A 26,413-nucleotide genomic window follows, 5' to 3' on the forward strand; every position below is an offset into this window, starting at 1 on the left:
TATTTCCAGACCTGTGTGGGCTCCCATCACCTCTGTACCCTTATTTCCCAGCTTGCAACGGGAACGATTTACTCATCTTCCTCCACAAAGTGCTTTGGGGCGTGTGACCGAGACATGCAAATCACGGCAATTATTATTACTCCAACAAAGGAGCTATTGACAATTAAAGCAGATAAAACTTTTAAATTACAGATGACACCCTGTGCCCAGCCTCGCAAAGGTCCCGGCTTCACCCAGCCATGAGGCATTTCACTCCCACAGACTTTCATCATGCCATTTCCTCCAAGATGGATCTGCACCAGATGAATGTGCACCGGCTTCTTCTCGGGGTGTTCTGGCCACTTTGGGAAGAGTAGCAAATCCTACCAGTGGCCTTCAGCATGGACCTGGTTTCATGATGGCCATAGTTCTTTGAACATTTCTAATCACAGAGGTCTCCAAAATGCATCGCATGGCAAAGGTCCAGGTTACCAGGACTGCGACCACCACCCCGCAGGCACCTACCACTCATCAGCCGACCACCAGACAATATATACCTTGCATTAAATGACACCAACCAATTCTACAAGAACAACTCACCAAAGATCCTGCAGCCAGCGGACAGACACAAATAGTGCTTACTCCTCTCAAAAGGATTTGGGCAGGAAGGGGAAAGTAAGGTCAGAAAACTCCTGGCTCTTCTAAAGAAGATGCTAAGCAAACTCCCAGGATCAGGAACACCCATGAATTTAAAATTCCTCAGGTTTGGATAATCGAGGCAGCTGCTAACCAGAGCCAACAGGAGCTGTGGGTACTTCCCATGTCTCCAAACACCCTGAGGTGACCAAGTGGGTGGTCACTTGAACCTCCTGCCCCCAGTCTTGCCATGACCTCTCCGTCTGGCTCCAAATCCGGGATCAACGGCAATTACCCACCTGACGTGGGCGTCTCATGGCTTGTCTCTGTCAGCGATGTCTCTGAGGTCCTTGGGGGCCGCAGAGGTGCAAGCAGTTAATTATTGATTCAGTTGAGGTTTAAATCACCCAGGTGGGAACGTAATAATGGATGTGCAAACAGAAAAGCATTGCTGTTAATGAGCACTTGCTAGAGATGTTGGAGCACTGTCTCAGTGGACACTCCGAGGTGACCAAGAGAGGGAATTAGCATGGTCTGCACACCATGACCAGCAAACACCATTTTGTCCTGGTGTGAAAATCTTCCTTAATGACCCAGAAAAAGCAGAACGGGGAGAAGGGGCAGCCCAAAGGAAATCCCCTGCTCTCCTGTTATTGCCACCTTCTCTCTTGCAGAGGGAAAAAAATTCAGAATTGAGATGTGGCCATGTCCTGGGAAGACACCGCGTCCCACGGGTCAGCAGAGCTTACCGCTGAACTGGAGCAAATCTCATTTCCACCAGAACACATTCGCCTCTCTGCTGAATTACCAAGGCTTATACCATGTTATCGCAGGAGTGTTTCTCCAAATAGTTTTCAAGTGGGATAATGCACAGAGGAGAAATAGTCTGGAAAAGAGAGTGGGATGCTCTGGGAGCCCTGGTTGCTTCACCAGAGGATGTTTGCCAGCACCTCCTCCAGCGGTACCCAGGTGACAGAGTTGTCTTCCTTGTTACTTAATTTTTATTGCCACCCTTCCTTCCTAGCACCTTTCTGGTTTCCCAAACACATGCCAGGCTATCAGCTCAGCTGGATAACAGCAGTTTATCACTGCTTTAAAGCCCTGTTATCCCATGAACCTGGACACAAACACACAGCAAAATGGCAGCACCTGCCCCAGCCAGACCTTACAGCGAGCAGACGGACATGGACGCACGGACATAGGGAACCAACGATACCTTTGAAAGCCAGAAGCCAACCTCTCAGTCCTGTGGAGAGGGACTGGTGGGGAGACAAGGGATTGCAAAGAAATACAAACAAATTTCCTTGCTGGGTTGTTGTCAGAGCAGTCAGGACGCCCGTTTGACCCAACCCTGCAGACACCCCATGGCTGTAACGCCCGGAGGAGGCAGCTCCCGCTTGGCAGGCTTGCTCCTCTGGAGCGTTGCAGAAGATCCTCGTTATGTTCGTTTAAGTCCCAGTGCTGCAGGAAACCTGAGGCAGCGACGTGCCCTTTGCCTTTGCAAGCATGCGTGGGAAAACCTTGGGTTACCTTTGGATGGTGGGAGACACTGCGAGTCCTCTCCTGGGCAGCCATTCCCTGAGATGGGAACAAAGCATCCTTGTCACCAAGAGCATCCCGTCCCTGGGCCAGCAATCCCCTCCCTGTTACACGGAGGTGGCAGAAAGAGAGAGGATCAAGCACAGCGGATCCCTGCCCATCCCAGCATCTGCAGCAGCACTGGCACCCCCACTGCATGGAAAAATATCTTAATATAAATCTCCCAGCCCACAGGCAGCGTTCCTCAAAGCGTGAGCTCAGTGTAAAACCATTCTGGTTTGAAGAAATCCCCCAAGCAAGTGTATAGGGGCTATTTTATATGGGTGGGGATGGTTTGATGGACACTTTTCAAGCCCTTTCCTGCATCAGGGCAAAGTCTGAGCCCCAACACCATCCCCAGCATCTGCTCAGAGGCCACTTCTGTGCCTGAAAAAACACCCATCCCACACCCAATGCCAACGTGGGGCGATGACTGGGACCTCAACAGAGGCTGATGGATGGATCCCGCTTGCAAATGCCGCAGCTGGAGATGCCCAGCCTTGCAGCCCCGGGGGATGCACCAGGGACAAGCTGGATTTTACCAGCAGGCTGCATTCTTATTTTAAGCTCTGCACATGCAATGTGTCCTCTTTATAAGGCAGAGGTGCTGAGGGGTCTATGGGGATGGGCCAAGTTTGCAAAGAGGGATATAAGAGGAGGAAAAGTGGCTGTGGAAGTAGGTGCTGCTTCATCCAGGCACCGTGGTTAGAGAAATGCAGCTTGCATTCGAAATGAAGCTGCGCCCATTGAAATTCCAGCCAGCCCGCAGATGAATGAAACCAGGCAGGGGAAAAAAGCAGACAGCTAATCCCGTTTGCCGTCAGGAGCTTTTCTACACAGGCGCTCCTGGTTTACACCAGCTCAATCCTAGGAGGGATTTTCCTGGCTGCCAGGGAGCTGGCAGCAGGATGCTTTCCCTGCGGGATGCTAAGACCTTTCTAGTGAGTACGTGCTTGGTGGTCCTTCACCATGGGGTGGGACCATCGATCTGCTGAGCTGGCTGTGGAGTGCAAGACACTGATGCTCAACCTTGTCTTCTCTGCAAGCCAGGACTGATGGAAGAATGAAGCCCCTGTGATGGAAATCCCCGAGCTGGGCAGCACAGGGAAGCAGATAACCTTGGGATGGACCTCAATACACACAGATGGCCACACACAGGTCCAAGAGGCATGGGGCATTATAGAATCCTCATAGATTCATAGAATGGTTTGGGTGGGAAGGGACCTTTGAAGGCCATCTAGTCCAACCCCCTGCAATGAGCAGGGACATCTTCAACCAGATCAGGTTGCTCAGAGCCCCATCCAACCTGACCTGGAAGGTTTCCAGGGATGGGGCATCTACCACCTCTCTGGGCAACCTGTCCCAGTGTCTCACCACCCTCATCGTAAACAATTCCTTCCTTCTATCTAGTCTGAATCTCCCCTCTTTTACTTTAAAACCATTCCCCCTTGTCCTATTGCTACAGGCCCTACTAAAAAGTCCATCCCCATCTTCCTTCTAAGCCCCCTTTAAGTACTGAAAGGCCACAATAAGGTCTCCCCGGAGCCTTCTCTTCTCCCGGCTGAACCACCCCAACTCTCTCAGCCTGTCCTCACAGCAGAGGTGTTCCAGCCCTTGGATCATTTCTGTGGCCTCCTCTGGACCTGCTCCAACAGGTCCATGTCTGTCTTGTGCTGAGGACCCCAGAGCTCCATTATGGCCAGAAATCTTGGCTTTCTCCTTTAAAAGAAAGCAAAAAATAAGAAAGATGGATGCGCGAAAATGTGGCGGGTGGGAGAGCACCAGGGGTCCTGCAGGCAGCCGGCCAGATTCATGGTGGGATGGGTTTTCCCTTCATCTGCCCAGAGAGCGAACTGCACGGACAAGTAGGGAACCGGAGGAGTTAACAGACTCCCAGCCAGAGATATTCGTGGCACCCAGAGTTCGTGTAAAGTTTCATACCGGGACCCTTTTCTAAATTCTTTCAGTCATGGGAGAAAACATTGCAACTGTTTAGTCTGCAGGGAGGTGGTGGCTCTGGCCCAGCACTCAACGTCGCTGAGCAAACACGCTGGAAAGCAAAGGGGCTGACAACCCTCTTATCTCCTCCGCCTGCTTTTCACCCTGTCTCTCCCACCGCCGTGGCCAAGCATCTGACGGGCATCGGGTACTGGTGCCGGAGCTCCTGGTTGGAAATGCAGCTCCAGGCTCCCTGCGATGGGGACAAACGACAACCGAAAGCTGGGACTTGGAGCTGAAGTACCAGTCCGCTAAAAAATGTTACGTAGACAAAAGAGCTCAGAAGATCTTTCTCAGGGGCTAATATTTACAAATCCTATGAAGCCAGGGAGCTTCTGCTATAGCAAATGTTGTATTTTGGTATTTTTTTTTTAAATGGATATAAAAGATGCATTAATCTTTTCTGCTCAGCCCCTGAAGCATGAAGGTATGGAGCACCCTACAACACCTCCGAAGCTGCCCATCCATGCTGGAAAAGCTGAGCTTACAGAAAAGAGCTGCAGAAAACAACATTAACCTGCAAAACCCCTCGATCCCTCCAATCTTTCTGTCTCTAAAGGGATGCTCATGATTACCATGGCATATTTTGCAGCATATTGGCAGAGCCGCTGACTGTGAGCATCACCGTGTAAGACCACCGGACGGCATGGGCTGGAATATTAAAGGGATGCAGGGAAAAACACCTTACTCTTATTAAGGAAGCAGAAATGGAAAAGGTTTTGTTTTTCCAGCCTGACACTATTTCCTTAGCCGGCGCATGCTTTGCCCTCAGTTCCTGCTGCTCCTGGACTGGAAGGGATATCGCTGGGTTTGGGTTCCCAGTGCTGCCAGAGATGTTCCTCCCACACCCTCTATTAAAAAATAATATGCAGAGCAGTAGTAACTAAAAGAAAGAAAGAAAAGTGGAGGAATTTATCACTGGGAAGGGAAAAGGAAGCACTGGTTTCGGATGCTGGGCAAGGGTGGGACCCCAGGGGTGGCAGCACTGCTGATGAGAGCAGACGACATGTCACGATGGGGTGGCATCGTCCAGCCACACTTCGTTTGCTCCTGTCCTCAAGACTCGGATGCTGTGTTTCGCATCGGAATCAGCCCTGTTTGCTGGCCAGGCGTGGGACAGGGACCTGAAACACTCCTCCTGCCTCTCATTTCTCACGCGCTGCGTATCCTCCAGCTCCTCCACTCCTGGGACTCTTCCCACCAAAGCCACTTCACGTTATCATTTTGCATTTGCTTGTTTAAATGCCAGCAGCAGGAAAAGATGAGGATGTGCAAAATGATACCGACGAGGGAGGTAAAGGGGATGCAGACCTCACAGCAGCATTGATTCTCCAAATCCAGATTCTGACAGGTAGGTACACATGAAAACATCCAGCAGTGAAAAAACTGAGCCTAAGCCTGGCCAGGGGATGCTGAGGATGCCCACATTGCAACACCCACGCTGCAGGTCCCACCGGACCGTCCCTCCGGGGTGCCACCGCAGCAGGCCAGCTGTAAAACCCAGCCAAAATCCGCTTGGGGCAGCCTGTGCTTGAGCACGTCAATCAAGCCCACTCAGCTAGAAACTGAATTTGCTACAAATTCTTGTGGCTCAGCTAGAGATCCTTAAAAAAAAAAAAAGAGATTTCCTGCTGGCGAGCACAAGAGCATCCCCCTTATCTCACGTGCCCGCGGCTGAGCGATGCCAGGGATGGGCAAAACACAAGCTATCCCATTTTCCCCCCTTCCCAGGAAAGAAAAAGAGGTGCTGCCCTCTCCAACATCCTTCTACCCAAACCCCAGCTCTGGGCTGATGCTGGGACCTGCGTCTGCTCTGGCCTTGGCTTAGGAGGTGACGTCCCTGGCACCTGCATCTCCAGCGTGCTCTTCATCCCCTAGCAAAGCGAGTGGGGGACGTGGGGGTTTGCAGGATGGGTCCCAGGCAGAGCCAAGCACCGCAAGGTCCCAGTGAGCCTCCGAAACTCCTGTCCCCAGGTGAGGCGAAGGGAACCAGCTAAGAGCAGGGCTGGGGATAGCAGGGCGGCTGCAGGTACTGGCAGAGGGGATCTTCCAACCCCGCAGCATCCCGAAATCCCCACCTTGGGGCAGCTGCAGCAGCCTGAGCCGGATTTATGCTGGAGCAGGCAGGAGCAGATGGTCCGGCAGTAGGGTGCCTTAGGCTGGCTGAGTCCCTGGGCTGGCAGGAGCGTGCTCCCGCATCCCAGGGTTGGATTTGAGCCTTTCAGGAGAAAACGGAGAGCCGGAGCTGATGCCGGTCCAGCCCGGTCTGAGGGGATCTCAACGCTTAAGCAAACCCCCTGCCTGGAAGGTAGTGGGTGGATGGGGCTCCTCGGGCATTTATTCACCTCTCAGCCAATGGATAAATGGCTTTTGAGGGTTGTTTTTTTTTGCTGCCTCTCTAACCAAAGCCCCAGAGGGACCCTGCATGGCCCCGAGCAGCCTCACCCACCAGCAATGGCTGGGAGCAGCTAGAAGCCCACCCCAGCGGTAGCCCGCTGCCTGGATCTGGCCCAGGGCTGCAGGCAGGCTGCAGGCAGGCTGCAGTCTCCACCTAGAGCCCGGCGCAGCCTCTGCTCCCCGCTGCAGCCCACGAACAAGGGTGCGCACAGGTCCCACCACCCAAAGCCCCCCGGGGTTGAACTTGGCTGGGCTTTGAGCGGGCAGCGGCAGCAGCAGCTCAGCCAGGGACGCTCCCGACGTTGCTCACCGCCAGCCTGCGGGACCAAGAGGAACCTCCGCTGAGTCCCACCACCACTGGGAGATGCCCAGATAGGTCAGTGGAGGTGACCGAGTGCCAGCCCTGAGGTGACGCCACACGCCGGAGCAGGGGCTGGACCCACCGGGCAGCCTCGGCCCCTCCAGGGTGAACAGGAGCCAGGAGAAACCACACACACCTTATTTACGGAGTAAAGGCGATGGCTATTTTTTCACAACACGCCTGAGCACTGCAATATAAAATCTTACCAGCACATTGAATTCATGTCAGATATGCCACTCTTTAAACCCTAAGGCTTTTTTTTTTTTTTTTTTTTTTTTGCAACTTAGCCTTGCTTCCCATCAATCTCTCACCTGCATGATGCCCTGCTACTCAAAACTAAACACCTTCCCTGTGCAGAGCCATGAGCGTGGCTGCGTCGGATGGACTCCAGCCCCTGGCTACCTGCAGAGCAATGGGGATGACCCCCCGGCAGCCCCTGTGATGCCCACTGGTACATCAGTAGCCCTGTGGCCACCTCCAGCTGCGACTCAACTCCCCGAGGGGCTGCAAGCCCCAACCCCATCCCTGGGCTCACGCTAAGGACTGATGTGCAGTGCAACCCCACAGCCAATTTAATTCGGGGCCCGGCTCAGCTATTCCCAACTCGGAGGCTTGTGGGTCACAACTTCTGTCGCCATCCCCTCCTTCCTGTCAGTGGGAAATTGTTGCCTTTTTTTTACCTTCCATTAAAACCCCAGATTTTGGGTTAAACCCCTCTTTGTGCTCCATTAAAGCCCCCCTCATCTCACCATCAGCCTCTGAGGAGGTGACGCCCAGCGCTCCCTCGCCTCTGCCCCGTTCCCCCGTCATCGAAAGGCTGCGAAGGAGCCGGACGGCTCCTACAGCCACTGCTCCGCTTGGGAAAAGCGGCAAGTTTAAAGCACGCAGCTTGATATTTAATCCGGAGCTCTCCAATAACTCACAGACCCACACGGGACCTGTCTGCCAGCGGCTCCCGTAACCTCGACGGCAAAGCCGAGCGAGCGTTATTACTACGGGCAGACGATGATGGCTTGGCCAGACTCACGGGTAACGAAGGGGCCAGCTCTAATTGATGCCCGGCTCTGCCCTTCACCTGCCAGTGCGGGCAGGGTGCCAGCCCTCCCCCCTGGCTCCCTCTCCTGCCCGCTGCCGCCACTTGCACGGGTGACGTTTGGCCCCGGATGACTATGCAAAATAATAAAAAAGTAATAATAAAATAATAAAAATATAAAATTATTAAAAAGAATAAATGAAGAAATAATAAATAACAGAAATATAAAATCATAAAATAATAAATAGTAATAAAAATAAAGCAATAAATTCTGTTACAGAACTACAGAGCATCTTCAGAGACACAACTGGGGGCAAACGAGAGGGAACGTGTCTCCTTCCCAATCCTGGGCGTATAGAAAATAAACCCCATCTGCAAAGCTGCACTCCGCTGGTGAGTCCCACCACGGTTTACAAAACCAGGACAGCACTGTCAACATCAGCCCAGAAATCTAAGGAAAAAGGTTTCCAAGCTCTGCGAGTTTCTGCGAGACCCCAGACGAAGGTGTTTATGCCAGGGCAGCATCATTTGCTATTTCCCTGGCAAGGAGAGCCCATGACGGCAAAGCCCATGGGCATCAACTCTGAGGTTCACCACCAAGATGTCCCTCAGCCTCCCAGAAGATCCGTGGCAAGCAGCTTGAGCCGAGGAGGCTTTCCCCATTGAATCACCACCTCACCTTGGGAAGAGCTCATCGAACTCTTCTGGAAGAGAAACCAAAGGCAGTGACGTTGAGCTCGTGCACAGATCAGAGATGGATGTGGTGCTGCTCCGTGGAGCTGAGCGTGCAAACCCTCCCCGCTGCGGCACTCAAGACACACATTTTTCTGGCCTTGGGGTTTGCTCCAGGGACCTTGGGACTTTTCTTTTCCCCTTAAATGCTTCCTGTCTTTCAGTGAAACAACCTCTCTGATGCCTCCTGGGCAACGTCTTTTCCGAGACAAGTGGTACCACTGTGTTTTCTGTGCACCAACTGGATCATCTGTAATTAAATTAAATTAAAAACAGCCACAGAGAGAGGACCGATGGGTTTTGCAGTCAATGCTGGACATGGCATACAGGTCAGATGCTCTCCAGCCGCCCTCGGATCCTCCTGCCTCCACCTCTGTCAAACCACAAATTGTTCCCCACCAAAGACCCAGACCTTAATCATGACAAGGAGGAAAAAAAATCCACCTTTCAGCATTAACCATGTGTATTACTTCCATGTCCTAATTCCCACAGTATCGACTTGTGTTACCATCCTCGGTGTCTTCATCCTCAGAACCCCTACGATGCAGGAAGGGCTGCTATCACTGGGAGGCTAAATCATTTGCTCAAATAAAGCAGCAGCCTGTGGGAAAGGAAGGAATTCAGCTCATTCCTCCCAAATCCTCATGCCTAGCACGGTAAACACTTCCCTTTGCACCCCTGTTGATTCTCCAGGACCTAATGCCGCAACATCTACATCCCAAGAAGGGATCCAACCTAAATTTTCCTCTTCCATCCTCCGCTTGGGCTGACAACAACAGGTTTTTGACCACCTTCCTGGTTAAGCCCCTCCAGAAGTGGTCACACCGACCACCTCACACCCAGCCGAGTCCACCGAAACTCAAGCGCGACCTCTGCCAAAAGCCATGGGATTCGACTCAAGTTTCTACAATCAGAGCGAAGCACAGCACCGAACCAAGGAAGGGCCATTCCTGGGGCACCGAGAGATTAAACTAAGATGAAGAAACCCTGCATGGGTATGCGATAGGGTATGCAATAAGGTACGCCATAGGGTATGAATTAGGGTGTGCTGTAGGGTAAGCAACAGGCTATGTATTAGGGCATGCAACAGGCTATGTATTAGGGTGTGCAATCAATAGGGTATGCCATAGGGTATGCATTAGGGCATGCAACAGGGTATGCTGTAGGATATGCATTAGGGTACGCAATAAGGTATGCAACAAATAGCCCTTCTCCACTTGCACCAAGGCATTTCCAACCGCAGGGACGCGCCAGGCGCTGGCTCTGGCTGCACGCCGGCGTGCGCTCTGCAGCGGGCTCTGCTGCTCTGTGTCGAAATGTGCATTTCGTGGTGATTTTTTTTTTTTTATTAAAAGAAGGTATCAGCCTTCTGTTTGATGTGTTGTTGGCTGCGGTTGCTAAGGGGAGCAGGGTACAATTACAGCCCCAGTGATGTCCCCTCTAATAATACACTTGGCTCTGCATAGCTCAGATGCAGACACAGCTCTGCTATAAAGAGCACGGCCATTTCAACAGAGGAATACTCCAACTTATGTTACATGTGAAGGGTTTGTGGCACATTGCTTAACACCCCCCCACCAAAAAAAAGCCCCCCCACAGCCTGGACATGCCAGTGAGTGAAACTATGACAAGCAAAAACCTCTTGCAGGAGACTTACTTTCAATTTATTAATTAAGAAGGTATTTCCGTAAGGGTGAAGAAACCATACATGTGTCCACCAAGATCTTCTTGCATGCCTCCATCCGCCCAAGCTCCCCAGGCCCAATTTGGCCATGTCCAACCCAAGGGCTTGTGCAGCCCAAAATCTCTCCTTGTACCAAGCACCAAACCAAACTCAATGAGCAGAAAATCAAACACAATTGACCCCCCCCCCCCAGTGCCGAGCCCTCAAAACGGCAGCATCTCCCCAAGCTCAACCAGCCGCCCACCCCATGACTCCCCTTTATGCCTCTCCCTACAGCATCCCGCAAGGTTCGCAGCACCCAAATTCAAGACTCAGCCAAGATTTGGGACCAAAACACAGAGTGAGGGAGAGATTCAAACCAGAGTTTGCCCGATACATCCCCTTAGAGCCTGAAATGGTGCAACGCCAGCCGGGGGGATGCTCTGTAGAGGAGCTGCCGGCAGGGAGGGGGATGGCGTGACAGCATTCCCATGCTGCGGCACTGGCATCTGTTTTGGGATCAAAACAAGTCCCCTGAGATAAGCTGCGAACATGTGCAGCCCCCCGAGCACGAGCACCTTGTCAACAGCTGAAAATATAAGAGGAGCCAGGTTAGAAAGACAGTTTATTCAGTTTATTGCCTGCTCTGTGGGAAAACCACTTGCTGCTTGCTTTAAGGTCCGGCGGGGTATAGGGATGCTCTCTATAGGTACCGGGATAGTGGTAGGGCGGCTCAACGGGTTAATGCATTCATTTATGAGATCCTCCGGTGGGGCTGAGCCGTTGCCATCACAGTCCTGAGAGAAAGGGACAAACAAGGCCCTACAAAACAGAAGCATCTGCTGGGAGCAGATGGGGGGGCGAGCGATCCAGCCCCAGGCGCCAGCAGTGCTGGGGGGGATCACATTGATCCCGATTTATCACACCCCGGCAGAGTAATTCCCCAGCTCGCCGGTGCCCGGCGAGCCGAGCTCCTTACGTCCGGGGATCAGATTAGTCTGAAAGGTGCTAGAGAGACACAAATCCAGCTCTGGAGCAAGCATTTTATTAAAGTGGGGATTTTTAAAATTAACGGTAAATTATCTACAATGGCTGATGGAAAATACCTGACGGTGGAGGGGCCAGGACTGGAGCTGGGCAATGTTACATCGTCAACCATATATCAATATATCATATTGATATATCAATGTTATACCATCAACCATATATTAATATATCAAATGGATACATCACTGTTATATCATCAACCATATATCAATAGATCATATTGATATTGATATATCAATGTTATACCAACCATATATCAATATATCCTATTGATATTGATAATATATCATATATCAATACCATCAACCCCTTTATTTCACATCAATGCAGCTGCAATGAGTCCTTAGCGCTTCATATCTGGGTCTGTCTCCAGCCAGGGCTATCAAGCCTGAATCCATCACAAAATTTCCCAGTTTAGGGCTGGGCCAAAGTATTTCATGAATCATGTGAATGCATCCAATTATTTTGGTTGGAAAAACCCCCTGTGCTTGGAGAAAGTCAAAATCCTTTACGATCAGAAAGGAAATGTTAGATTACTTAATTTCACACGGCTCTTTGCTTTTGACCTGTAGTGATCTGTCACCTTTTGCCCCATCAAGACATTTTTAAAAGATGCGCAGTTTGGGGACAAGCAAATCCCTTTGGCTTATTTTTCTGTGCTCTTGTGCATGAAATCAGTCACCCGCACACCCTGCTCACCCTTTACATTTAATTTCTTCCCAGCTTTCCACAACGGACATTACACTCCCATCACACCGAGACTGGCTACATGTTCCTGGAAAGCACTTGGGAACGCTCTGGAGATATGAGGTATATTATTTACCCTGCATTCATGCTATGAAGAGCTTAATATGAAGCCAGTTATTATTGCAGATGACATTGGAGTATAAATCAGTCTACTGGGTCTGTTGGTAGGGGTGGAAATGCTGGGCCAAGAGAAGAAAGCAAGTTGCAAAAGTCCTCCCTAACCCAGACGGACTGCCATCATCCTCAATTTTTAAATAATAGCCTGATGCTCCCTGGCCATCCTTCCTGAACCTTATTTTGGATTTCTTAGCATCACTCAGCCAAATGGGGGAAGACACAAGAGTGACCTGGCATGGGAGGAGTGAGATGCTCGGGTGGGTTAGAGCCCTCTCCAGCCCATTGCTGCTAAACCTGGGACTGATGTTGACCACAATTTGTCTCCCACTGCTTTGTAATTGCTTTGGAAATAAATGAATCGGGAAAAAATCACCGCCTGGTACACACGATGGGCAGATGTGTGCTGTGCCCAAGGGCTTTGCAGTGGAGAGCGGAGAAGGAGTGGGCACGGGGAGAGATGCTTGGTTTGATATGCACCCAGGGCAATGAGAAAAAGCAAAACCGGACCAGTGACTTTGCAGAATTTTCCTAGTTTATGTTAAATATTAATTTTCATTATTTTATTTCACTCCTTATATCCCTGTTTCCCATGTTACTGAACATTATAATTATCCAATGGAAAAACCACGCGGATCCAGTCCGGCGCAGCTGCTGTAGCTGTTTGCTGAGCATCTCCTGGCTGTTTCAATCACAAAAAAAGCCCAAACAACGCAAGGACAGACTGAATCTCAGGTCTGCTCTGCCATTTCTAACACCTCTCTGGGCAGGTACCTCCTCCCAGCCGTCCTTGGGGCTTTGCCCTGCCTGTGTGCAACGTGCCGGCACAAAGCTCTGATTTTGGTTGGGATTGTATCTCCTTGGACCTAGGCTAGGCCAGATCCAGGTGGACTTTCTAAACCTGGCTCTAACATTACAGCTACACCTTGGTTTGCTCCAGCCTCCTGCACACCTCTGCACGTAGCCCTGGCATGTGGACATCTCCCTGCCACGGCATCGCGAGGGGCTGAAGCAGAGGGAGACGGGAAGACGTGCCCAAGGTGAAAGGCTGATTGCTCGCACAGCAAACCTAAAAGCCCTGAATCTGGTAGATACCCAAGCCTACCAGACAACTGGCTATCACCTTCCCTCTCATTTCCATAGGAAAATCCATTGCCAGAAACATTTTCCTGAAAATATGTATTTCTACGCCAAGTTTCCATTTCAATCAATTGCCATTTTCTGGGGAAAAAAAAAAAAAAAATCCAATTCCCAATATTCCCAGCGAGGACTGCTATTCTGGATGCTGCTGCCCACAGACAGCAACGTTGGAGGTGGCAGAAGAAGACAGTTTCTTCTGTCCCATCCCTGCAAATACGAGCGGCAGCCCTTCGCCTGCTGAACGGACATGAGAAGGTGTCTGGAGAGCAGGAAGAAACAACAATCTCACTGCAAGACTTCCTCCACCGCAGGACCAGAAGCATGGGTGATGACCACATGTGGCTTGCCAAAAAGGTGACTTGGCCCACACAAGGCACAGCATCCAAGGGAGAGGACTGGCAAGAGCAACAAAGTCAAGCAGATGTGCCAAAAACTGGAGTGGTGCTGGGCACCGAACACGCGCAGAGAACAGAGAGACAAAACAAGAGCTTTGTATGTGCTGCAGATGACACATGAGGGAATGGCCAAACAGAAACGCAAATTGAACTGATGGAAATTCATGGTTTCAGCTCTACGTGTCCCGTCTCCAAAGAGGAAGAAAGGCGGAGGTCCATATGACACCGTCACCAGACAGCAACCCCCCTTGCATGGCTGCGGTACAGTAAAAGACGCTCCCCCCAGCAGATCACGGGCAGGTGAGGACAGTCCTATTTCCCCATCATACACCATTATCATGGACCAGTTATGAAAGCCACTGCTTTTTTCTCTCCACTAACTTTGCGGTCGCTGATGGTTTTGAAGCAGAACAATCAACCAGTACTTCGTATACCAATAAACAAATCCCTCAGAATAATTAGCACACACACAAATTATTTCTGTCTGGATTGCAATCAGAAAGCAGGAGTCAGCCCTTCAGCCAGGCGATGCAACCAACAGCCTACTCAGGGACCATGACTTAACTCGATATCTCTGGTGCTGAGATGGACTACAGCCGAAAAGAGCGGCAAAGACCCTCCACTGTAAGACCCTCCAAGTTGACATCTCTTCACGCCATGGGGCTGCTGCCATAAGCAACCCACTCATTTCACAGACGGGCCCTGGTGTGAGATACCGTAATTCCACATACAGCTCATTACATGGGAATGAAGAGCAACTTGACAATGCCCTCAGTGCCACGTTATCTACGGTAACCATTAAAGACGTGCACACACAAAATTGCAGGTATGCTTCTGTTCTCCCCTTATCAACTGGCTTCAAAAGGAATTTGCTAAGAGCTCAGCTCCTGTCAAATGCATGGTAAGATCAGGTGGAGTGAAGTTGCAGGCATCTAACCAACTAATTTTATCTCATTACCTGCAACATGTTGAGGAGCAGACTCCGGAATTTGGTTCCTTCCACCATGAAGAGGGCCATTTTGTCACAGAGCTTGGCTGCTGTGGAAGCAAAGCTGCGGTCCGTCACTGCTTTCTGGTAGATGGTTTTGACTATCTCCCCCAGCATCTCCTCAGAGTTGGTAGAGTTCTGCGCTTCCTCCATGAAGGTGGTGAGCTTGGAGTCAACATCACTGCTGTTGTTTCTCATGCTGTTGAGGATTTCAATTAATTTGTCCATTTTGTTCTTTTCAGGATTGGTGGTTTCCACCGTGACTTCGTCCTGGTCCGTGAAAAGGGAAAGACAAGGCATCTGTTACACAAGGAAAAAACAGACATATCAGCCCTTGTCCTTCCACAAACAGCAAAGGGGAAAGGGGATTGGGGAGATATAAACAGACATAGAAAAATCAAAGCATCTTTTAGAGGCACAATGGTCTCATTTCAGCATTGAAAACCACAAATGAATGAGTTCTGACCCAGAAATGTTCTCTTTCCCCATTTCCTGCAATACTCAATCCCAGAATCCTCCCCCTCGGCTCAGGCAGAACATGTGCTCGAGGGTCCTGAGCCAGGATGCCAAGGTCACACAGAATCACATAGAATCACACAGAATGACAGGGGTTGGAAGGGGCCTCTGGAGATTATCTAGTCCAACCCCCCACCAGAGCAGGGTCACCTGGAGCAGGTTGCACAGGAATGTGTCCAGGCGAGTTTGGAATATCTCCAGAGAAGGAGACTCCACAGCCCCTCTGGGCAGCCTCTTCCAGTGCTCTGCCACCCCCAAAGGAAAGAAGTTCCTCCTCAGGTTTAGGTGGAACTTCCTGTGACCAAGTTTGTGCCCGTTGTGCTCTTGTCCTGTCGCTGGGCACCACTGAAAAGCTCTGACCACCTTCGGCATCTTGGACAGGTTTCTGGGGGTGTCTGGAACATGGTGATAATGGACATTTTTTTGCCTGTATTTTGAAAGTGCACTGACGTTTGCAAAATGCTCAGATAACAATTCTACAAAAATAGCTACCTTTTAATATATATTTAACGATCTGAATTGAGATAAAATATGTCACCTGATCCTAGCATTAGAAAAACTCTTAACTTTTCCATCTCTTGGCTGTTAAACTTTTCACATCGTGTCATTACCATAGAATTTATTCCTTCTGTTCAACATTTAATTATGCATTCGCCCCTTTCCCCCAGTGTACGGCATGCATCCTGCTTGCTCTGGTCTGCTCCCTTCACCTCCTCTAGTTCAGTCTTAAAACACGCTATTCAATACAAACCCGTAGCAATTTTTCAGACAACCCCAATGCCAATCAGCAGTTGGAGTTGTCCAAAACTCCCATCGGGAGGCCAGTTGTGTTGACAACACCCACCCAAGAGTGGGTACTTATGTGATGTGTTTCTTACAAGACTATAAATTCGCAGGGAGAGCATTAAAAGTAATACTCTGAAAGTCTCTGCTATACTCCCATTGCTTAAAGAACATAAAAATAACTAACAAAATCTATTCCTCCCCCTCATGCCACATACATAAATAGTAAATGCACATGCATTCAAAGGTATACATTTCCAACATGCACTCCCGTGGAATTGTATATGTTCAGGTTATTTTTGCTATGTGCTTTGGAAATCTCATTGGAGATATCCCCACAGACGCATTTTCCAGTCTGACAAAAGAATCTCAAGAGAAAGAATCTGCATTTCACAGGGGGCAAATGCAGATATCATCTCTGAATTCCTCAGAAATCTGCGGCTGAATATTGTTTCCAAAAAGGACTTCTCCGTCACTTGTATGCAATAGTTTTGTTATTGTTGGGTTGTTGAAAGGAAGGGGGAAAGATAAGGGTGTTTCAATTCATTGCCGAGATAAATGGATATCAACTTTTAAGTAGCTGACTCCAACTGTTCAGCACTTAAAAGTCAAAGCTCTGTAATTGTGGAGACAAATTGCAATTTTTAGACCTGTTTGCAAAGCAGATGAGCTCTGCAGACTGGGAGGCAGTCAGCTGGGATCAGCTGCTGGGGAAGGAGCCCTGACGCTGCAGCTCACGTGTGTACCAGCCTTCCCCAAAGGTCTTTGTGTGGGTAGAGGGAGAGTTCCCAGTCCTTCTTGGAGAACTCAAGCTAGTAGCAACCTCAACCAGGAAGTCAAACTAAAAGCCTTAGCTTTGTGTCAATAAAAGGCCTCCTGAAGAAGCATGAAGACACTTCAAGTGTTGACACTGGGAAATTAAGGTAAGTTGGGTGCATTCATGGAAAGGTTCCTTGAGCCCACCCCACCCTTTGTATGGAGAATGGCCAACAGCCAGACTCTTGGAAAAAGGAAAACTCAACGTTTCCCTAAGAAATAATACCTTTTCTTTTAGTCTCCTCCGCAGCCTGTCTTTGGAAGACTGAAGCAAATTGATCTTGGGTCTTTCCCCAATGCGCTCATGAATACTGTCTTTCCTCTTGGTCTCTGACTCCTGGATGTACTGCTGAGACTGCTTCTCCACAGCCTCCGGGCCTCGGTGCGTCTCCACGGGAATATGCACCGTGCAGACAGAGGTGTCCTCAATTTTCAAATTCTCAGTCTCTTTGGTGTTTCTGTGCGTTTCTTTGTCGTTGGGTGAGTGCTTCTGGTTGTGGTGCCATCTGCGGTTCTGGCTGTAGCCGTGGTGGCCCGTCCGGCCTGAGGAGTGAGGGGCCTGGCCTCCTTGGTAGAGTTTCTGGTGGTCCCTGTTGTGTTTGGTGCCACCTTGTTGATGATCTGTGTGCTGCTGAGGCTTGTTCCCACCGGGAAGTCTTTGCTGTCTCCTGGAAAGTCAAAGGAAGTTGTTAGTCCAACCTTTCCTGCATGGTCCTGTTTCATCAACACATCTGTCCCACCAAACAGCTTGGCCCTTGGTGGGTGGGCTGTGGGTCCCCCTACCACAAAAGGGGAGCCAATTTCTTGGCATCTAACGCAACCTCATACCAACTCATGCCTCTGAATCTCTTCCAATAACAGGCATATTTCAGCTGAAAGTTTTCATCAACAGTTAGATAACATGACTTTGATTCCCAGGAAAACCTTTCCCAGGTTTCCGTGTTTTCTGCATTGCTTCCACAGTAAACCAGGGAAGACCTGGTTAGTCCCAGCTCAGCAGTGGGAAGTCAGGCAGGCAAGAAATATCAGGAGTTTGTTTTTTTTTTTCTGAAGACCTAAGGAGCTCCTGATACACCTGGCCTGCAGCATCGCTTGCTCCTCTGGCTTGCCACCTCTGCTGTACCAACACGGCATACTGCTGCGTTGGTTTGCAGTGCACCATTTTAAGTGTATCAGGAAATTCTAAGTGGGGAAAAAAAAAAGCTAAAAAGCAAATTACCGAGTAAAAGAGGTGCCCACACCAAATGGTTTTGTATGGTCTTTCTTCATGGATGTCCTTCACTGTTGCTACACCAGGACAGGACGTGTGCATGGATGAGGAAGCTGAGAACACGCTTGGCTCTGGCAGCACAGGGAGCCCAGACTATTACCTCCAGATAGGAGGCTGAGTGAATATGGCTCCAAGTGGATAACATGGAAATTCAGCAGCCACAAAGAAGAGGAATTACTTACAAATGGTTTGCTTGAGAGACTACAACGGCTCAGAAGGGGCGAGCAAGCCCCTGTGTGCTGGCCGTAACGGGCAGCCAAGATTGCAGGTCCCCAAAAAACAAACGGTCAAGTGGAAGAAATGCTTTGTCAGCCTCAGACATTTCAGATTTCCACGCGGGCTGCAGCGTGGCTGTCCCGAGGGGAGAAAGCAGAGCCTGAATGTCATCATCAAGGATGCAATTGAGATGGAGATGGTCCTAGCATTGACTACCTTCACCCGGGACAGGGCAGGGTTAGCCCTAAGCACGGCAACGGCTCCCTGCCTGCTTGCTGCCTTTTTAACACTGAATATTGGCTCTGAGAGCACATAGGATGCTTTAATGCTCAGCTCCTTACAAGGCTGCTGGGAGCCGCACTGGAGGCTCGCATGGGACATCTCCCCAGCATCGTCCCCCGAAACAGGGCAACAACTGTGAGCGCTGCAGTGACCACAGCAATCTGCATCCGTACTGGTTTTGTAGCCATTATAATCCCCCTGCTCAGCCTCATCCCTTACCCCAAATCCCCACCTCCGTTCGGATAAATAGCAGCGCCTGTTTTAAATCCGTCGCATAGCAATTAATTTTATTTTCATTATCTGAACTGCTTGGCTAATGGTGCTCGGACGAAGGAAGTGGCCATTCACAAATACATTTCAATGGTCAGCAGCTAAACAGTCTCCAACCCTGCCTGCCAAAGCCATCTGCCCATCAAATCTGTATTCCTTGGCATCCCCAGGAGTTAAAACCTATTTTCTGAGGCCAACTGGCTCTTAACCATAAAGAACGAGGGCTCGTGTTTGGCGAACACAGGACGAAGAGGCTTGTTCGTGGTGGCAGTGGAAGGAATTTGTGTTTAGTCTCAGACCACCGGATCCGGTTTTCTGAGATATTCAGATATTCAACGTGGTGTGTGTGTTTTTTTTTTTTTTTTTTTGCAAGCTGAATGGCAGAGAATTAAGAAAAAAAAAAAGAAAGGAGGAGATGGGGAAGTTTTCCTGTTTGCTGGAGCTTACAAGCATTTTATGAGCACAGATTCTCCACATCAAGTTTTCCTGGCATTTCTTTGTTTCCTCTCAGTAACGCAATCACATAAACCGCTTTGTAAAGAGCAACGCTTATTAAAAGGGGAATGTCAAAATAAAAGTTAGTTAAAACCCTTATCTAGTACTGAGCCCTCACATGCTTAAGCGTGCAAGAGTTTTGCTGATAGAATTCAGCGTTTGCTTTCTGTGGTTTTGCTCCTCTCTCGTCTCAAACATGAGTTTAACTGTTTGGGTGCACTTTTAATCTTGGGTTATTAGCCAGACAGGCTGCTACTGTATTTAGGTTGTAAATATTGCACAGAAATGATAAAAGTTGCACACAGACACAGCTTTAATTTAAGCAGAGGTAAGGCAAAATGCCTAGAAATGAGCTGGGAACCAACCTCTGCTGTAAATTCCTGCTAGAAATCTGTGCAGGGACATTTTTTTCCCAAAGCCATAATGATATTATAACCCAAGCCATTTCTGTTTAAGGGCTGTGAAAGAAAAAAAAAAGATTTAAGATTAAAAAAACCACTTAAGCCAATGTGGAATGTGCAAGATTGTTCGGTTTGGGGATTTTGCAATAGGACAGGGAGCAGACAGGCAGCTCCATCCCCATACAGGACAGCTAAAAGGCAATATCCCCACGGCAGAGCAAACACAAACCAAAGCTCTGCAGTCACTGACCACAGGACGGAAAACGCCAGAGTTAAACAAGTTAGCAAAAAAAAAAAATTGCAAGAAATAAAAGGCAAAGGAAGGAGAATGGCAAACAAGAAGCAACGTCCGTGACTTGGCAGCAGGCAGGGGTCTAGACGATCATCCAGCATTCAGGCAAAGACTCGTTGTGTGCTTTTATCTGCCCAACACCCCAGTGAAGAAGAAAAGCCAAGAAGAAATAGGACTCTGCAGCAAAGAAGAGCCAAAACAGGGAGAACGAGGCCCAGATCTTAAAACTTTTTTTTTTTGATGGCACAGCATCGCAAAGCCCGGGAGGTTGGGATAACCCATCCTTGCTCTCAGGTGTGACCAAAGTGCTGGGGACACAGAGGGCCCCACGAAGGGGCAAGACAGGGACCAAGGCACCCCACCACACACATCCACTGTGGGTCAAGTTGATGGAAACAACCTCGTGCTTGCGTGAGGGCAAGAGAGCCGAGACGGTGGCCTAGGGTGACCTGCCAAGCTTAGGGAACCAGACCATGGAGGAACCCAAAAGCACCTCCCAGCCCACGGTTTAGACTTGCGATGCCAAAGGGAGGAACAGCTGAAGCTTGAATCGCACATCTCCGAGAAAAGGAAGAATTCACCCCAGAAAAATGCTTCAGCTACTGGGAAATCCTTCTTCTGCCCCTCTCTGCTCATGCTTTGCTGTAAGGACACGGTGCCTTGCAGGGGACCCTGCTTCAGCTACACAAAAAAGTACCTACAGAGCACACCAGTCTCTCATCTCTCACTTCTGTTTAAATAACTATTCTCACTTCAAAGGACAAATTCCGACCCAGCTCAAAACTCCCCCTAACCTCAGTGGGACCGGGGATTTGGCCATCTGTCAACGTGGAAACTTAAAGAGATGTTCAGAGTTACAGAGAAACTGCAGAAGAACTAAAAACCAAGGGGAGACAGTCAGGGTTGCCAAGCTAGAAATAGGATGGTATCGCTTGTGCTATCATTTCTCCACCGATTTTTTTATTTAATTAACTAAATGAGATACCTTTCAACAGAATTTAGATCTGACAAATGTCTGCTCTGTCAGAGGAGCCTACGCAAACAAATCTAAGGCTTCAGCTGTCTCGGTGATTACCAGCCTACATGCTCAGAAATACAGGATTCCTGCAAGTTTTTACTACATCGTTTGCTCCCAACGAAAGGGGCTGGAAGGCACAAGGCTGGGGAAAATAACTCCAGACACGTGGACAGCTGTGGTCTAAAACACAGTTGCTCCGTCCCGTCAGCCCTGCTCATATCCCGCCCCCCGAGCGAGACAAGTCCTCCGAGAGCCCCCACCATTTGTCTGGCATGTGGAGAGCCAGAGGACAACGTGGGGTTACATTCTCCTGGTGGTTGCACGGAGATTTGGCTAGGCAATTCTTACAAATACTGAGATGTAAGGAGCTACATCTCCAATGGCACTCGAGACATCTATCCCACGGTGCAGAGCACCCCATACGGCCAAACGGACCGAGATCCCATCCGTGGGCTCAGGAGCTGAGTGCTCTGGACATCCTGGCTCTCGCTTTTGAAGAACCTGCCTGAACATCAGGCTTGTCCTCGATCCCAGGCAACTCTCCCACGGGACAAACCATCCGAGGCACATTTAGCTCCTCACAGGGGAGGGATGCTGGTTTTGTCCTGCTTTTGTGCAGAGCCTGATACCCGGAGGGCACAGCCAGGGCCACACAGCAATTAACAACTGATATGGACTTGCAGCCACTCGGGCAAGAAGTTGAGAATGAAGAGTGGTGCCGTGGCCAAGGTCAAACCTTCTGTGCCCCCTTCATCCTTCTGGTGAAGGAAAACATTCCTCACTGCATTTTGCGGACAGAAAATTTCTCTCCATCCTTTCTCCTGCCCAGGCAGGATCTAATCTCTGTGTCAGCATCAGGACCAGGAATATGATGCTAAGTCTCAGGAATATCTCACGATCAGCTTTGCTATGACCATGCCTGCAATTAATTAGCAATTGCCATTGCAAGGGATAGATTAAGATCTGATGCAGAAATGGACTCTGTGGGACCATCCACCCCCATGAGGACCCCAGATGCCACTTATTCATGGCACATCCCAAAGCTGGAGGAGCAGAGCACCCCCAAGGCACACAGCGACAGCACCTGCAAGCAGAGGACTGGTGGGGCTGGCTTTGTGGGATGACCTCTCCCCACCTTCTTTTTGAAAATCCCACGGTAATTTTCCACTAAGAGGGAGGGAAATTAAATAAAACTCTTAGAGTCACCACTGAAAGGGTTAAATTCACAGAGATTGATAGCAACTGGGCTCTACAGTTGCTCTATACAGCAACGGCTGTACTAGCTAGCTGCCCAGGATACTTGGCCTGAAAAAGGAAAGGGCAATAAGAAGCAAAGTCCTCTGAAACATCCCCTGAACAAACCAATTTCTCCAGGCACAGCCTTTCTGCACTAAGCATATTCCAGCCAGACCAGCTGCTTCACCTTGTGTGATGCAGCTCCACAAACAACCGGACCGGCACCCCCGAGCAGGCGTTGCTGGAGGGGTTTGGGCATGGTAGTGCTGCTGCAGTCAAAACCACCCATCATCACTTGCTTTGGGCACCTAAGGGACATCGTGGCCCAAACTGGAGGGCCTGAAGGATCTCAGTTAGGAGCTGGTGGAATTGTACAGCGTCTGAAACTGGACCTGGAGATCTAACTCCGCACTGGGAGGTCAACGGGAATATTGCTATTAATATAATGAGGAGGAAGGTCTGAATTTCTATTCTAGAGGCCTGACTTCCCCCAAAAGTATTCTTCACCAAGCCTACCTCCAAAGTCCCTCTGATGTTTTACGTGCGTGTATAAGGATAACGCAGCACTGCTTTAGTGTAGGGAGCATCACAGCTCTGCCACGGCCATTTTCTATCCTTGCTATGACTGAGTGGGAAACACTCAAATAAGCTTGACGGTTCCACACAATTTAATCAAAAACCTCAAAACCCCACAGAAAGCAACAACCACCAGCTCCAAGGATGAAGAACACAGGACTTCTGTGTGTTTTCCCTTTGGCTTTCTCTCTCAAACTGGTTTCACTTGGCTCCAGTTTCATTTTTGTTTGCATTTTTCTCAGATGAGAAGGGAGCAAGATGTCATGTTCACTCCTGAAAACAAAAATGAAATTATTCACACTTCTTTTATGCCTTTCTGTCACTAGGGTTAAAGTCTATCCTGATCACTAGATGTAGCCCACGCGTCTGGATGGACACAGCATTTTGGAAGTGTACAAAATACACCTGTCAAAATGGTGGTGATCAGGGTCTAAAATCATCTTTGAACAGTTGATATGTAATGTGTGCTTTAGGTCTTACACATACGTATCCTTGAAAACATACAATGAGCTCCAGAAGACAAGCGCAGCCAAGAAAAACAATCCTATGAGGATAGAGATGTTTTCGATGAGGCTCACAGCATCTGGCTGCTGAGAAAGGCATTATGAAAGCTTCAGATGAGCCACCTACCTGGGAACAACTCCTCTCATCATCACCTTGGTCTTGGGGTACAGCTGCTGCAGACAACCATGCCTTGGGCCTGGACATCACATCTGTCTTTCTTTGCTAGAGGTGATTTTGTTTGGCCTTTACAACATAATTAGACTTGCTATAAACCAACAGGGCAGCATTGATTTTTACGACGAGGGTGGTGAAACCCTGGCACAGGTTGCCCAGAGAGGTGGGAGATGCCCCATCCCTGGAAACCTTCCAGGTCAGGTTGGACAGGGCTCTGAGCAACCTGATGTGGTTGAAGGTGTCCCTGCTCATTGCAGGGGGTTGGACTAGATGGTCTTTAAAGGTCCCTTCCAACCTAAACCATTTTGTGATTCTATGACTGAAGGGATCCACATCGAGACACCCAAGGTGCTCGCACAATAACACATCCAAAAAATGGATGTAGGACTGACACAAAGCATGGTTCATCATGGGACACACCATCTTCTACTATGGGATGCTGACTGATTTGGCCTTTCCAAACACAGAAACAGACCTGATTTCTCCCTGTGTCTTCCTGCAGCATCACTTCACACCATCAGTGTCCACTACTCCTCCCACCACAGTGGTGGACACCCCACGCACAGGACCACCAGATGAGCACCCAGTCTGCAGGCTGTGCTGCAGAAGCAGAGACAGTGCTGCTGGGCTGAAAGGACACAGCACAAAGTCCGTCGGAGCAGACTCAGCAAAGCATTGAAGAGCAAACTTGTCTACTACTCGTGAAAGTCCTCACATACTGCAATGCTTGGCTGCACAGGCTGCCTGAGTCAGCTCTTTTCTTCTAAGCTTCATGGAAATGAATCTTCAGGAGGAATTTAAGTAGCTGTTTTGCAACACCAGCTTGGGAAAGACATCCCAAGTACAGATGGCATGTGAGATAGCTCCAAAACAGCTCTTTAAATCCTTTGCTGGATCTCCCACAAATCATTAGGGATGTCCAGATGGAGGCCCTTGTTGCACAGACCAGGCAACCGGCTAGGAAGACACCCCCCTGGACTTCAAGGCTGACTGCCCAGACCAGTGTAGAAATCACTGCAGTGATTTCATGTAGAAATTGCTTGGAAATGGTTCTCTTCATAAACTACATTGCTTGGAATTATGTTTTTGGATTCTCAGCATACTGTAAACATGACTGCAAAAATTACATGAAAACCATAGGAAAATACAGTGACAAGGAACTGAATCCAGTTTAGTCAAAATAGTTTAAAACTCAAAGACCCAACCACAGTACACGATGTTTCCCAAAAATCTGCTGAGCGCAAATACACATGGATCCTGGGCTACTGGTAAGAATGCGAGTTGAATGAATATAGATTAATCTTTTACTACTTTGCAATAAAAGAGCTTATATCACAGACTCCAGGCTGCCTCCTTTAAAAATACACCAAGGCTGATCAGTTATCCTGAGATCTGATAATCCTCCAAGAGATATAAACTTTAAAGCCGTGCCAAGATGCACAGACACAGCCCACCACCATCCCTCCGTGGTCCTGTCCCTCAAGACACATCCTAAATAGTACGTACGAGCCCCCACCTGCTGCCTTTTTGTTCAGCTGTCTTCCTTTAGACCTCTGTGACTGTTTGACCTGCAGCAAGGAGACATCCTAGGTTTTTTTTCCATCTCCTATTTATACCAGTGCTTTCTAGTGAAGAAATAAATGTCTTTCCCGTAGAAGCTAAGGCAAGATTTGACAGGATCTCCCAACAGCTGTCCAGACACATGAGCTGACCCAAAGTCAACGGCAAGCAATTACTTCCGACACAGGGATCTGGTAAAACACCAACTCGAGGAGCAGAGATGCTTTGGACTTATGTGTGCCAGAAGCCTTTCTCAAACATGTTAAATAAACTTCTTTAAAAATGATGCAGCATGCTATAGCACTTAGCGTAGAGCTTTTGGAGCTAGGATCGATCTGGACATTGACTTATTGCAACCCGGTGACAGTTTCCCAAATGTTTACCTAAGTCTATCCCACTGTCAGAAGAAGAGTTGTCTCCTCTTGACCCCATTCCTGCCTCCTCTCGTGCTACCCCTAATGCACACATGGATGTGCTGAGCTGTGCCAGGGTCAGATCCACTCGAGAAATTTACTATCTCTTGGATGAGTTTCCACTCATCAGTTCGGATGGGAACGCGCTGCTCGGGGGAGACAGAGTTGGGTCACCTTCTGCAGCTTCAGTGCCATCTAGCCGCTTGGGGACCGGCACCCCCAGCTTTAATTGGGAAATTGGGATGATCCATAGCATCTGCACAAAGCTGGGAATGGATGGAGCAATGTTAGTTTAAATGAAATAAAGAAGCCTGTTGTCCACTCGTGCCCCGGAGGCTGTCACGCTAAATAAAGACATTATCAGAGAAAGAGCAGATACTCAGCGCCTTCATGCCTGTTAATGACCTCGTCACCTTCCGAATCAATCTAGGGACTCTCTTTCCCACAGATGGTCCCTTGGAGACAGACTGCTGTGGCTTTAGTAGGAATAAATGGAAACAAAACAGTTAACAAATAGCCAAAAATAGAGCGTAGTTAACTTTTTTTTTTAATATGGAGATGAAAAATCCCTGGGTGATTTACGTGCCAGCAGAGATATTAGCCACATATAATAGATGCAATATTTTTAATACTAATATTTTGGGCTGAGACAAGAGCGGGAATGGAAAGTATTTCCAGTGCCTTGACTTCTTTATTTTGCAAACATCAGTTGCTAACCGGGGTCAGACAGAAATATTGTTTCTGCAACAAGAGCCCAAACAACTCGAGCTGGCAACTTCTTCA

The 26,413-nt window shown here is 49.1% G+C and overlaps 1 protein-coding gene across 1 annotated transcript in view; it reads right to left on the reverse strand.

Moving 5' to 3' along the window:
* Positions 1-26,413, reverse strand: part of CTIF (cap binding complex dependent translation initiation factor) — a 116,397-nt gene that overhangs the window by 23,100 nt on the left and 66,884 nt on the right. Inside the window, exons 7-8 of the mRNA XM_059833637.1 lie at positions 17,150-17,591; positions 14,779-15,078 (exon numbers count right to left, since the gene is read on the reverse strand). Coding sequence (XP_059689620.1) covers positions 14,779-15,078; positions 17,150-17,591 — 742 coding nt within the window. The remainder of the gene's footprint in view (positions 1-14,778; positions 15,079-17,149; positions 17,592-26,413) is intronic.

The sequence above is a fragment of the Gavia stellata genome, chromosome Z, assembly GCF_030936135.1.
Source record: "Gavia stellata isolate bGavSte3 chromosome Z, bGavSte3.hap2, whole genome shotgun sequence".
Classification (NCBI taxonomy): domain Eukaryota; kingdom Metazoa; phylum Chordata; class Aves; order Gaviiformes; family Gaviidae; genus Gavia; species Gavia stellata.